Raw genomic sequence first — 12,254 nt, 5'->3', positions numbered from 1 at the left:
CGGGAGGAGCGGCGCAAGCGCTTCGAGATGATCGATGCTGTGGACGGGGCAGGGTCGGAAGAGGCGCTAAGGATGGAGGTGGACCGGATCCTGCCCGTCCCGGCAGACATCAAACCGCAGAACGTCCACGTGGAGATCGAGCAGCGCTGGCACCAGGTGGAGACCACCCCGCTGCGGGAGGAGAAGCAGATCCCCATCGCACCCCTGCACCTCGCCCACACCGAGGACCGGGATGAGGGGCTGGCGAAGCAGCACTTGACCACGCTGCTGGAGAAGGAGGTAAAGCGGGGTGCGTGGGGTGCAGGCTGCCTGCCAAAATGGCCTTCAGACCACTGCAGGAACCGTAGGAAGCCTGAGCAAGGCTTAAAAAAGCTGCATTTGTTCCTGCTTCGTAACAGCAAAGAGTGGGGATGCTGTAGGGTCCCCTGGGGAGCTGGCAGGGCACAGATCTGCGTCCGTTCCCATTCAGCTCTGCCGGCAGCTTTCATGTTCCCACGGCTGCAGAAAGGGCTGTTCTTGCAAGGGGGGTACTTCGTTACCCTCTCCCAGCCAACACTTCTGTCGGTTGTTAGCCAGCCTGCGTCTGTTGAGATGGGTACAATTGATGCGTATCAACCGGAATCTAAATTCAAGCTCATAATTCTCTGTGCCTCTGCAGCTGTAGAGATTTATGTCTATGAAACTATAAACTGGCTTGAGTTGTAGCACACACCACAAAGGTTCCCTTTTTGCGGAGCCTACATCAAGCAACCTTACGATTTTAGGAAAAGAAAGGTGGAGAGTCAGCTCACTTGGAAGGGGTCAACACCTGGGGTAACAAAGGTTGTTGTTAGTTGGGATTAAGGTGTATTAGCAGGCATGAAAGGGGTGCAGGCGTGGAGTAACCAGGAGTATTGCCAATCTGAACCAGGCTGGGATTTGCCTGGGTCATGCCTGGCACGAGCTGGTGCTGTTCATCCTTTGCTGCAGTGAGCTTTACGAATTAAACTAATGCATAACTTAGTTCTTCCAGGGGGGAGGGATTTTGCCTGGCAAAATGAAAATCCAGATCCCAGAGCAGAGCAAAGCAGCGGTGCCATCAAAAGCCCCGTTCATTCTGCTCTACGTCCCCTGGGAGCTGCTTGTTCCTTATGGCCGACCCCCTGCCCACTCCCTGGATGCTGTCTCTGTTCATGTCCCTCCAGCTGGAGCAGAAGCAGAAGGAGGCCCTGGAGCTCCTGGAGCAGAACCGGCACCTGCAGGACCAGCTGAAAGTGGCACTGGGCCGGGAGCAGAGCGCCCGGGAGGGCTACGTGTTGCAGGTAGGAGAGCAGGAGGAGAGAGAAATCTGTCTTCCTCTGTGCCTGAGGGGATCCTGGTGGGCTTCAGTCCAGGGTGTTCGCGGGGGCATCCTGGCTGACGCAGAGATGTGGGCTCCAAGAGATTTGACCTTCTGGCAAATATTGCTAGTTCTGTAGCCTTACCAGGATCATCTCCTTTACAAAACCTCTGATCTGGGGTGCAGTAGACAGAAGATAGCATTACCTACTGGTGTCCCCGAGGGAAAACAAAACACAGTCATGGTAGACAGACGGGTTCTCAGCAAAGTCCACTTCTGGTCCATCCTATACTGTATTTGCCTATGGAACAGCTGTTTCCCCCTTTCTGTGCCCCAGATGTTCCCTTCAGGCAGTGGGGTGCACATACGGCTTTCTAAACATCATGTAGCCCAGCAGTTGCTCCTGGCCGGGGAGTTTGCGTGGCGGTTACATGGGCAAACACGGCACACGCAGGCGTATCTCCTGGGCCTGTTCCCTGCAGCCAGAATGGGATTTGCACTGGGACGACCTGTTGTCTTGGATGACTTTGGTGGTTTCTTTGGTTACAAGATGCCTTTCCTCAGCAAAGCCTAGAAGTGTGGTTTTGGAGGTTCTGGCAAAAGAGACAGGAGAGTCTCTTGGGAAGCCTTTCCTCCCCTCCTCCAAACAAAGCGGACTTTTTCCAGCCCTTCCTCTGGGAGCGTCCGTGCCCGGAGGAGCCGTGACACCTGCAGGGCAGCTTCTGGCTGCTCTCCTGGGTCCGTAGTCCTGTCTTCTGCAGGGGCAGCGTTTTGACGTGCTCAAATCTACTTGGCCAAACTGGCTCTGGATCAAAGTGGCCGTGCATGGCCGCACGCTACGCTCCCGTGGCAGCACACCTGGTGTCAACACTGAACCTTGCATCCTTATTTTTCACGGGAGAAATTTCCCCTGAAAAAGTTGCACAGGCAGTGGAGCCAGCCCAGGTAGGGGTCATATAGCCCTCCTTGCCGGCGATCTCCTTGGAGGAGTTATTAACGTATTTATTTCTGGAGTCCCCGAGCTGACAGTGCTTGCTTGGAGGAGTTCCATTTTCACTTGGCAGTGTTGGAAGAGTAGCTAACTCCCGCTTCCCTGGGGCAAAGGCATTTGACCTCCCTTTGCCTGGAGCCCAGAAAAATCAGGGAATGGGGCTAAAAGCTGGATGCTGAATCCACCGTCAGATTGGCCATGTTGAAGTTGGCCTTAGCGCCTCGATACGAGGAGGGGGGGCAAGAGGGGAAGTCTGCAGAAGGGCTTGAGTAAATCATCGCTGCAGTGAGAAGTGACCCAAACTTTGACCTAGAAGTTGGAGAGGGTTTTTGAAAGGGTTGGAGGCTTTTGCTTGCTCCAATCTAATTGTTCTGGAGATTTCCCTTGTGTTTCCCCGGGAGCAGAGGGATTAGTCCTGTTGCAGAAAGGAGTAACCCCACCAAACCCTGCTGGGGTGGAGGGAGTAGAATCGCTGGGAGGGTTTCTGCAGCCCCAGACTGCAGGCAAATATCACAGCATTTTTTTTGGACAGACCCTCTGAATTTCATGTGCCACCCCACCTCCACCATGCCTAATTTCGGAGAGGTTCCTATGTTCTCTATGGAGAGGGACGATAGAGGAGCCTGACTGCTGCCAGGCCACCCCTCCTGAGCTGCCCGGGGGGCACCAACCCCTTCCCGGCAGCATGACCAGCCCCGTACAGACCCCCCAAGCACTGCCCCGACATAAAAGACGCTGCATGTTTCGTAAGCAGCCGCTGAGATACCCACTCCGATGCATGTGCCGTGCACCGAAGCCTCTCTGGCCTCGTGTAACCCATCTCTCGCTCTGAGCTTCCTCGGGATGGGGCACTCCAACTTTGAACCCTACTGGGAGAAATGGTGGGGGCTCCTGCTCCTCACAAATGGACCGGAGATGTCCCCCGGCTCTGGTCACGGTGGGCGGGAGGGGTCACGTACTAACCTGTCCCGGGCGGATGTTCTTGCATGTTTTTGGTGTAAAGCATGAAATTTAACTTAACATAACTGAGTGTCACATCTGTGGGCTTTCCTTATCAGCAACCAGAGTACAGCAAGGCAGGCCAAATTCCTAGGCTTAACGCTGTGCTTCTCTCGCCTCTTCCTGTCTGTGTATTTTTTTTAAAGATACATAATATCTGTCGCCTTTTGCATGACTCTCTCTGTGAGTTTTCTCTTTGCATGCTACATTGCTTTGGTTTGAATCTCATAAAGGTTGGTTTCTTTTATTTTACGTTCTCATCACAACTTTTCCCTCCCTTCACTTGTTGGGCTTTTTATTTTGTCCTTTGTTGTTTTTTTTTTGCAGGTAGAGAAATTAGATCCTCCCTAGTCTTAAACTTTAGCATAACAACATCTCTTTAATGCGATGAGCAGCCACTAAGTCCTGTTTGGCAGTCACAGAAATGACATCGCCACGCCGGCTGTCCTGTCTCCCTGCGTTTGGGTGGGATGTGATGTCATTTGCTGTCACCTCACTTTCTGTTGTTGCTTTTGGTCGGTAGGACTGTGTTACCTGAACTGTGCACTTTTTGTTTCATAACAAAATGAACAAACATGCTAAAAAAGCAGTTCCTTTCTTCTCGACCTGTTCCCATCCCCTCCTCCTTCTCACCCTTCCTGTTTTTCTCTCATCTGTCCGTCTCTGTTTTACCGCTGGTGTTTCTTTTTCATTGTTTTTTGGTTCTATTTGATTTTGGGTTTTTTTTTTTTTCCTTTTAGCCTGTTACTGTACAGCTGTTTTGATGTTGTGGTCCATGTTTTCTGTTACTGGAAAGCAGTTGTCACTCATTCAAAAAAAAAAAAAAAGTAGGTTAAAACAAACAAAAAAAAATTGTGCCAAGAACAAATCATCCCAATTGGAGCATGTGGGTAGCAGCCAAATCGCTGTGAGGAGCTTTTCCGTGGCCTGCCTGGCCAGAGGTGTGACACTCAGAAGGGAGAGCCAAGAGTGTTACTAATCTAGTATTTAATCAATTTTTTTAAGACCGAGGTGGCCGCTTCGCCATCAGGTGCCTGGCAGAGGCTCCACAAAGTCAACCAAGACCTCCAAAGTGAGCTGGAAGCCCAATGCCAGCGTCAAGAGCTGATCAATCAGCAGATTCAGTCGCTGAAGCGCAGCTACGCCGAGGCCAAGGACGTGATCCGGCACCACGAAGCCGAGATTCAGAGCCTGCAGGCGAGGCTCAGTAACGCGGCGGCTGAGCTCTCCATCAAGGAGCAGACCCTGGCCAAGCTCAAGAGCGACCTGAGGAGCGAAAAAGAGAAAGCCAAAGAGCAGCTGGAGGAGTGGCAGCACGGCGAGGCCATGCTCAGCTCCCAGCTGAAGGCCAGCGAGCAGAAGCTGAAGAGCGCGGAGGCTCTGCTCCTGGAGAAGACCCAGGAGCTGCGGGACCTGGAGATGCAGCAGGCTTTGCAGAGGGACCATCAGAAGGAGGTGCAGCGGCTCCAAGACAGGATCGCGGACCTGAGCAGGCAGCTGAATGCTAGCGAGCAAGCGCGGATCCTCATGGAGGAGAAGCTGCAGAAGAATTACGAGGCTTTGCTGGAGAGCTGCGAGAGGGAAAAGCAGGTTTTAATACGGAGTCTGAAAGAGGTGGAGGATAAGGCCAACGAGTATGAGAACCAGCTGCAAAATAACGAGCAGCAAATGGAGATTCTGCAGAAGGAGAAGCTGAGTGCAAAGTTCGAAGGCAGTGAGCTTGTCCACCAGCTGGAGGAGCAGCTGGTGATGAAGGAGGCCAGCATCCAGAAACTTGCAGAGCACATCAAGGAGCTCGAAAGAGAGAGAGATCAGATCAAATATCGGTTCCACGAGCTCATGAATCAGGTTGCCGAGTCGGATAACGAAGTTGCAAAGCTGCAAGCGAAGTTGAAAATGGAAGAAACCAACTACCACAATCTGGAGCAATCATTCGAGGAGGTGTCGGATCAGTTCCAGGGTGTGCAGAAGGTGCTGAAAGAAAAAGAAGAAGAGCTGAGACACGTTAAGGAAATGCACTTGAGAATTGTGGAGAAGAAAGATGAAGATCTCAGTGAGGCTTTGGTTAAAATGGTTGCTTTAGATAGCAGTCTAGAGGAGACTAAAGTAAAGCTGAAGGCCAAGGAGGAGGCTTTAAAGAAATTAGCTAGTGTAGGCACAGGTCCATGTGCTGAGGAGGTGGAAGACCTTGGCCCCAATCTCGAGGCTGACGAAAGTCATCCATCCCAATTGGGGCAGCCTCTGCAAACTCAGGATGTCCTCCCAGCTCTGACTTACGCACTGAAGGAGGAGGAGGAGGATGAGGTTCTTGAGACCAGCCAGAGGCAAGCAGAGGAATTTGGCTCCCCGTCCAAAGCTGTAGAGTTCCAGGATCAGGAGTTAGTTCAGAAAGCCTTAGCAAAGCCTGATGTAGGAATCGTAGGGGCCAAGAGGCAAAGAATCCGTTTCTCAAGCATCCAGTGCCAAAAATACATCCATCCAGATGGTTCGGAGAAAAACTGGACAAGCAGTACCTCTTCAGACACGAGCCAAGACAGATCGCTGTCTGAAGAAAGCATGTCATCAGAGCCAGCTCTTGGTTACCCATCATCAGGGACAAATGACTCTGAGACCTATCTCTCCATCATTCATTCCCTGGAAACCAAACTTTATATTACAGAGGAAAAACTCAAAGATGTAACAATGAAGCTTGAAAGCCAGCATGGCCACAATCAGGAGACGCTCATCGCCCTCCATCATCAGTGGGCCAGCACAGAGTCTCAGCTGCGGGAACAACTTCAGACCAGCTTGTCCCAAGTCGGTGCTTTGATCTCACAGCTGGAGAGTGAGAGGCAGGAAAAGTTCAAGCTCATAGAAAATCATGTTAGCGAGCTGGGAGGTTTCCAAATGAAAAATGATCAAGCGCTGACTTGCTTAGAGAAGTGCAGGGAGCAACTAAGATCTTTGCCCAAATCAGACAAGGAAAAGGAGGGTGATTTGTTCCTTGTTACTCTGTCCAGCATGGAAACGACCTTATCAAATGCAATTCAAGCCTTGAGAGGGGCGCCAGTCCCATCGGAGTATCAGCAAAGTGAAAGCCTTATCGTGGAAAGCCCCGCTCCAGAAGGAGGTTTTTTGGGAGAAGAGGAGCACGTCTCCAAGGAGCAGCGAGAGGAAATGTTTGACGCCGGCCAGTTGAAATGGCTTTCTGAGAGAGTGGCTTTTGAGGCCTCTCTCATCAACCAAATAGCGGAGTCTTTGAAAAACGCAAGCTCTGAGATATCTCAGCTTCTGAGAGAGATCCAGGGAACGGCTGAGGTGGTTTTGTTGGAGCCGGCAAATGTTTCTCATACGGCCGTCGACTTGGCCAGCGTCCTATCTAAGAAGCTGCTGCTGGAAGGGGAGTTCTGGAGCCAGGTGGAGGAGCTGAGAGTGCACTTGAGCACCAGAGAAGGAGAAGCCGAGGGCAAAACAGAAACAACGGGTTTGGGCTTTTCTTCATGTTTTCTCAGTGCTGTAGCAGATGCTACATTGATCAAGGCAGAACTTGGGTTTGTCGCACAGAAAATGAGAGAATCTTTTCATCGGAGATTAAAAACAATCGAAGAAGACCTCCATAATACCAAAACAGCTCTCCAGCAGCATAAATGCATGTTGGAGGAGATCATCAAAGCATACAGGACTCCTGATTTTGACAGAGTTATGCACCAGATTTCTGAAGCACTTGAAATTCAAAAAGACGCTTCAGAAAGAACCCAAATCTCCTGGGACGGGAGCCATCTCCAAATGGTGCCGTGTCAGGAATTAGCCAAGACGGAGGAGATTGGCGGCCTGCCGGACCGTAGTAGTGAAGCTCTTGTTTCCATTCAGGAAGATCTTGCCCAACAACTAAAGGACAAATCAAATGTTCTGAAGGAAATATCTGTTGCCTTACTCTCTCTGCCTCCTGAGAAGGCAATGAGAGACTGTCAGAAGCTCCTGAAGATATCTCAGAGTCTTTCATATCATTCGTGCATGGGAGACCTTGAACGGTATTCCTCTTTGTTAGTCCAAGATGCAATTGTTCAGGCTCAGGTTTGTTATGCCGCTTGCAAAGTCCGACTGGAGTATGAGAGAGAGCTGAAGTCCTACAAGGAGTCCTTGCAGAGCATGGACGCGCTCTGCCAAGAGCGCGTGAAGACGGTCTCTCTCCTTCGGGACGAGTACGAAGACTTGCTTAGAAAGCAGCAGGGTGAGTACGGTGAGGTGATCGCCATGCTTGAACGGGAGAACGCCGATCTCAAAGCAAAGGTGTCCCAGCTTGACAGTCAGCGAAGGCTCTTGGAGGAAGAAGAGCATAAACACAGCAAGAGCTTGAGTGAATTGCAGGGACGGTATGAGGAGGAGATTCGAAACGTGATAGAGCAACTAAACAGGACAGAGGATGCTCTGAAGGCCGAGAGGACAGAGGGGCTCAACCAGCTGGATGCCATCGTCCGTGACAAGCAGAACATGGAACGGTATCACCTGGAGCAGATGCAAATGCTGGAGGACAAGTTCCAGGCCAAGATCAAGGAGCTGCAGGTCATTCACGGCGAGGAGCTGCAGGCGTTGCAGGAGCACTACAGCCAGAACCTGCAGCGCCTGCAGGAGACCCTGGACGAGTACCAGAGGCAGCACCCGGAGGTGTCCCCCGTGGTGGGCCTGGGTGGTGGGGACACCTGGGCGGCCGGTGAGGCGGGTGGCACCGGGCAGGGCCCCGGCAGCGACCTGGACTCCATGCACGGCCTGAGGGAGCGCATCCAGGAGCTGGAGGCCCAGATGAACGTCATGAGGGATGAGCTGGAGAACAAGCATCTGGAGGGGAATGCTTCCACCTTGAGGGAAAAATACCAGAAAGACTTTGAAAACTTAAAGGTCTTGATACGTTAAACGCTTTAGGCTTTCTGCTGCTGAGTGTAAGGGAGGGTGCGTTCGGTCCCGGGGTTCACTTGCCGAACCAAGGGGTGTCCCCCGAAAGAGCCAGCATGCTGAAGCAAGCCCCAGAGTGTTAGGAAGGCCTCTGTAAAGCATGGCATTTCCCTTTTCTCCATGCTGGGGTATTCTAAATGCACTGCTGAGGGTCTCAATGGGAGGGTTGATTATGGGAGGCGGTCTCTACGTGTAGAGGGAGGGAGGGTTTCGAAGTAGCTTGATAATTTCACATTATCCTTCAATATGAAGACCGTAGTGTTTCTTCTCCTACCTGAGGGGTATGTTTTGTTCGTGACTTCCCTTTAAAAGCATTCCTCAACTCTGTCTTTCCCAGTCTGATCAAATCTCCAGTCTGTCCCTGCTGCCCTCAAAAATGTGAGATGAAATGGAAACTTAATGCTCTCAAAATGTATGTTCCTGGGGAAAGTAGCTGCAAATGGATGCCAAATTCTGTAGCAAAGCAAAACTCCTCTGCACGAGGCTGCGAGGAGCAGCACCCTGGTGTTGCACACCAGCGATTCTTTACACAACAAACAGTGCACAGTTATGGGAAACCCAGACTTAGGTGCAGAAAAACCCAGTGGCAATGAAGTGCCTGCGTTCAGATTGCTCCACCAGTCAGGACTGGCTGTAAAACTAGCCTGAGATGGTACGGCATCTAAAAAAACCTCTTGGGTTTGGTGTTTTGCTTTTGATCGTAGAGCATTTCCAGTAAGGAAGCGGGTTTAGGGCAGTAGAGGACTCTCGGCAGCACCCAGGGAGGCTTCCAGGTAGCTGAAAGGGCAGCGATGCAGGCTGCACGCAGAGGCCATGCCGGCGAGGCTTTCATGGAGCAGTCGTTCTTCAGAGTCAGCAAAAATGTGGAAGAGCTTGCTTCCAGCCCTGAGATTGGGGGTAAAGCATGGTTGCTGGGGCTGGGGGTTTCGGCTGGGGGTAAAGCATGGCTCAACTCTAGCCAAAAGCTGATTTTAGAGCAGTAGTTCTGCTGCAACCCATCGGGGTGAATCGGGTGTCCAGGGGAGGGACACCTGCTACTGGGGAGATGGGAAGGAAGCGATGGTGTTCACTGAACGCTATCTCCTCCATCTTAACTCTTAGGAAGGAAAAACCCTTTTTGAACCCCCGTCTCAGGTCAGCGGGACACGGGTAATGCCTTGTCCTGCGAACCAGGCACCAAACAGGGGCACTTGTACCAGGGGATGTTCTTGCTTTGGAAGAAGCAAAAAGGCTAGAACCAAAATAGAGGCTGAAAAATAACGGCAAGCAATGAACCTGACCTCCTGCCTCTGTTTTCAGCTTTGTTCTGCCAAGCTTACAGTTTGCCTGGCAGGAAGGCAAGCAGCACCTTCGGGGCAGAGCGGTCCAGGAGGGGGGGCAGAGCGAACCGGCCTGTCTCTGCACCTCTGTAGGAAGCAGAGGGACAGACGGCAAAATAGAAACTTCCCTTGGTTAGAAAGCTAACCAGGCGATTGCAAACCTGTCCAATTTACGGGTTAAAATGTGCTCAATTCTTCTCTTTTGAAGCTGATGGAGAACGTAACACCAGTAACACGAGATACTGGTTTGTACGTGTCCAAATGTCCTGGATTTATAGCAATGCATTTACAATACATTAAATACTGAATCTACAGCCAGACCTATGGAGGAGCATTCACCATTTTCCTCCAGCGTTAGAGGTGTAATGAAGAATCCTGCAAGGCTGCTTCATGCCTCTCCGTAGTCAGCCAAGTCCAGACAGGTTCTGGCATCGAGTTATGAGTTTCAAAAAAAAAAAAAGGCTGAGAAAATGAAGAATGCCTCAGGATTCAAACTTAACAGGGAGGAATAAAAGCACCAAAGCTGAAAATTGGGAATGAGAGTGGCACAGGTTACAGAGCATTAGACAACGAAGTGATGCTGAAGAGTGTATGTTAGTATAGGTCAACGGGTGTTAGACTGTCATGAGCACTTTTGTCACTGGGGGAGTGAATTTGTCCCCCTTAAATTTCCCATGGAGTCCCAATGGCTCCCTAGGTGACAGTTCTAGCTTCCTGTGGAAAATACGAGTGTGAATCAAGAAGAAATCTGTTGAAATCAGGAAATAAAGCCAGCCTGTAACATTAAGAGGGAGAAAAGCCCGGTGCAGAGCTTGGCATCAGGGTTGCCCCCTGATGTCTGATGGGGCTTGTGCATTGCATTCCCCAGGGCGTTCCCCTTCCCAGCTCCTGGCCCGAGCCTGCCTGTGGCTTTGCTGTCCCACCTCTGTCCTGCAGCCGTGTGTCTGTCCAGGATCCCGATGCGCTTGGCGGGGCTGGTGGCTGAACTGGAAACGGGCTTTTGCATTTGTCCCGCCGCAGGGGCAGGAGCAGGGTCTGTGCCTGGGGCAGGACCAGGTTGGAATTCAGGATCTCACGGCTGGTGACTCCTGAATCCCCAGAGCCCTGCTCCCCTGTCCTGGCCTAAGTTCACTCCTAGTAATTCAATTAGCAAATAATTGCCCGTGCAGCATTTGAAGCGATACTTCGTTGGGAATTAAGGTCCTGTTGCTGTCACGAGTCATTTGTTTTCCACCCCAGAGGTGGCCGCATAAAATCAGGCATTGCAAAAGAGAGCAGAAGGGGCACAGTAGGCTTTTTTGTTGTTTTTAACATACATTTGCATTCGCCAATCGGGTCTGACCCCAGATCTACCCTGTCCTTCCCTTTCACCGGAGCTGTCAGGGGTCGAGAGACTGCAGACAAGCTCTGACCTCGCAAGGTCAATCCTCAGCCAGCTCCTCCATGGTTGTAGGAGATCCCTATGATGGAATTTGGGTGCCGCCCTACCCGCTGGTGCGCGGCTCCCGGCAGGCTCACCGCTACTGTGACGCCGGCCATGCTCTCTGGAGCCAACCCCTTCCCCTCGTCCCTTTTGCAGGCAACATGTGAAAGGGGCTTTGCAGCCATGGAGGAGACACACCAGAAGAGGCGGCAGCACCAGCGGGAGCTGGAGAAGCTGCGGGAGGAGAAAGACCGCCTGCTGGCAGAAGAAACGGCTGCCACCATTTCAGGTAGGGGGACACGCCAGAGGGTCCCCCATGGTGGGGCAGCTCCGTGTTGATGGGGACACGGGGATGGCGTTTGCTCTGGCATGGAAGAGCAGAACGTGGGGTGGGATGAGGGCTGGGTGGGGATCACGGGGAGATGGGGAGAGGCTGCTGGGACATATGTTTTGGATGGAGGCCCATCTCCTGGTCCTTCTCCAGGCTTGGTACGCCTCTCCTTGGCTGTAACATGTCTGATCCGTTTTCCGTTCCATCTCAGAAAGGCGTTAGTCATTCCTGTGGTTAATTTATTGCCAATTCCACACTGAATTCATTCTTCAGTGCCCCAGGGAGTTTTAAAGTGCTGGCACCCAGGGTCTCTGCATTAGGAGTCCCACAGTCCAGGCAACAACATGTGAATTGGACAATCGTTTGGACTTTATTAAAAAGTGGGATTTGCAGAAGCCCCTTTGCTGCTTTGCAGCCAGGGGCACAGACTGAAGGGGCCGCGAAGCAATGGGAGGTTTGCTGGGATGACTTGGGTTCTTTCCTTTAAAAAACAAAAACAAAAACAAAAAACCACACCCTTGGGTGGAGCGGTGCTGGGTGCTAACACTGTGCTGTCCCACGCAGCCATCGAAGCCATGAAGAACGCGCACCGGGAGGAGCTGGAGCGAGAGTTGGAGAAGTCCCAGCGCTCCCAGATCAGCAGTGTCAATGCCGACATCGAGGCCCTCCGAAGGCAATACCTGTAAGTTCGTCGTCGTCCTCCGTTTGTCGCTGTGTCTCACAGGGAGATCACGCGTGTGGGAGACCCTTTCTCCCCTTTGATTTCAGCAATGAGTTAGGGGCTGACCTGTGGTCGCAGGGACCTCTTCCCTTGGTCCCGAACCAGCTGTGCCCATCGGAGGCTCCTGGTTGCCCGTAATCTTTCAGGCTCCAGGTCAATGTCCCCACACTACCTAAATTCAGCTGCTTTATGGTCAGCAGATGTGCAGACACGGTGCTGCTTT

The 12,254-nt window shown here is 51.9% G+C and overlaps 2 protein-coding genes across 2 annotated transcripts in view; both read left to right on the top strand.

Moving 5' to 3' along the window:
• LOC104083082 (myosin phosphatase Rho-interacting protein-like) overlaps positions 1-12,254 on the top strand; it is a gene marked incomplete at its 5' end in the record, with an annotated part of 20,162 nt that overhangs the window by 315 nt on the left and 7,593 nt on the right. The window contains 4 exon segments of the mRNA XM_009586448.1: positions 1-279; positions 1,185-1,301; positions 11,136-11,268; positions 11,875-11,992. The exon segment at positions 1-279 is cut by the window's left edge and continues 36 nt beyond it. Coding sequence (XP_009584743.1) covers positions 1-279; positions 1,185-1,301; positions 11,136-11,268; positions 11,875-11,992 — 647 coding nt within the window.
• LOC104083081 (myosin-11-like) lies at positions 3,153-8,198 on the top strand. The gene is made up of 3 exons (XM_009586447.1): positions 3,153-3,246; positions 4,339-6,771; positions 7,336-8,198. The coding sequence occupies exons 1-3, from the start codon at positions 3,153-3,155 to the stop codon at positions 8,196-8,198; spliced, it is 3,390 nt and encodes a 1,129-aa protein (XP_009584742.1).

The sequence above is a fragment of the Fulmarus glacialis genome, unplaced genomic scaffold (assembly GCF_000690835.1).
Source record: "Fulmarus glacialis isolate BGI_N327 unplaced genomic scaffold, ASM69083v1 scaffold9251, whole genome shotgun sequence".
Taxonomy (NCBI): domain Eukaryota; kingdom Metazoa; phylum Chordata; class Aves; order Procellariiformes; family Procellariidae; genus Fulmarus; species Fulmarus glacialis.
This window is presented reverse-complemented; position numbering and strand designations above follow the sequence as displayed.

Coding starts and splice junctions, on each gene's coding strand:
- LOC104083081 (XM_009586447.1), top strand. CDS start 3,153: ATGGGGCACTCCAACTTTGAACCCTACTGGGAGAAATGGTGGGGGCTC. Junction 3,247..4,338: donor GTCCCCCGGCTCTGGTCACG/GTGGGCGGGAGG, acceptor CTTCGCCATCAG/GTGCCTGGCAGAGGCTCCAC. Junction 6,772..7,335: donor GGGCAAAACAGAAACAACGG/GTTTGGGCTTTT, acceptor CCTCTTTGTTAG/TCCAAGATGCAATTGTTCAG.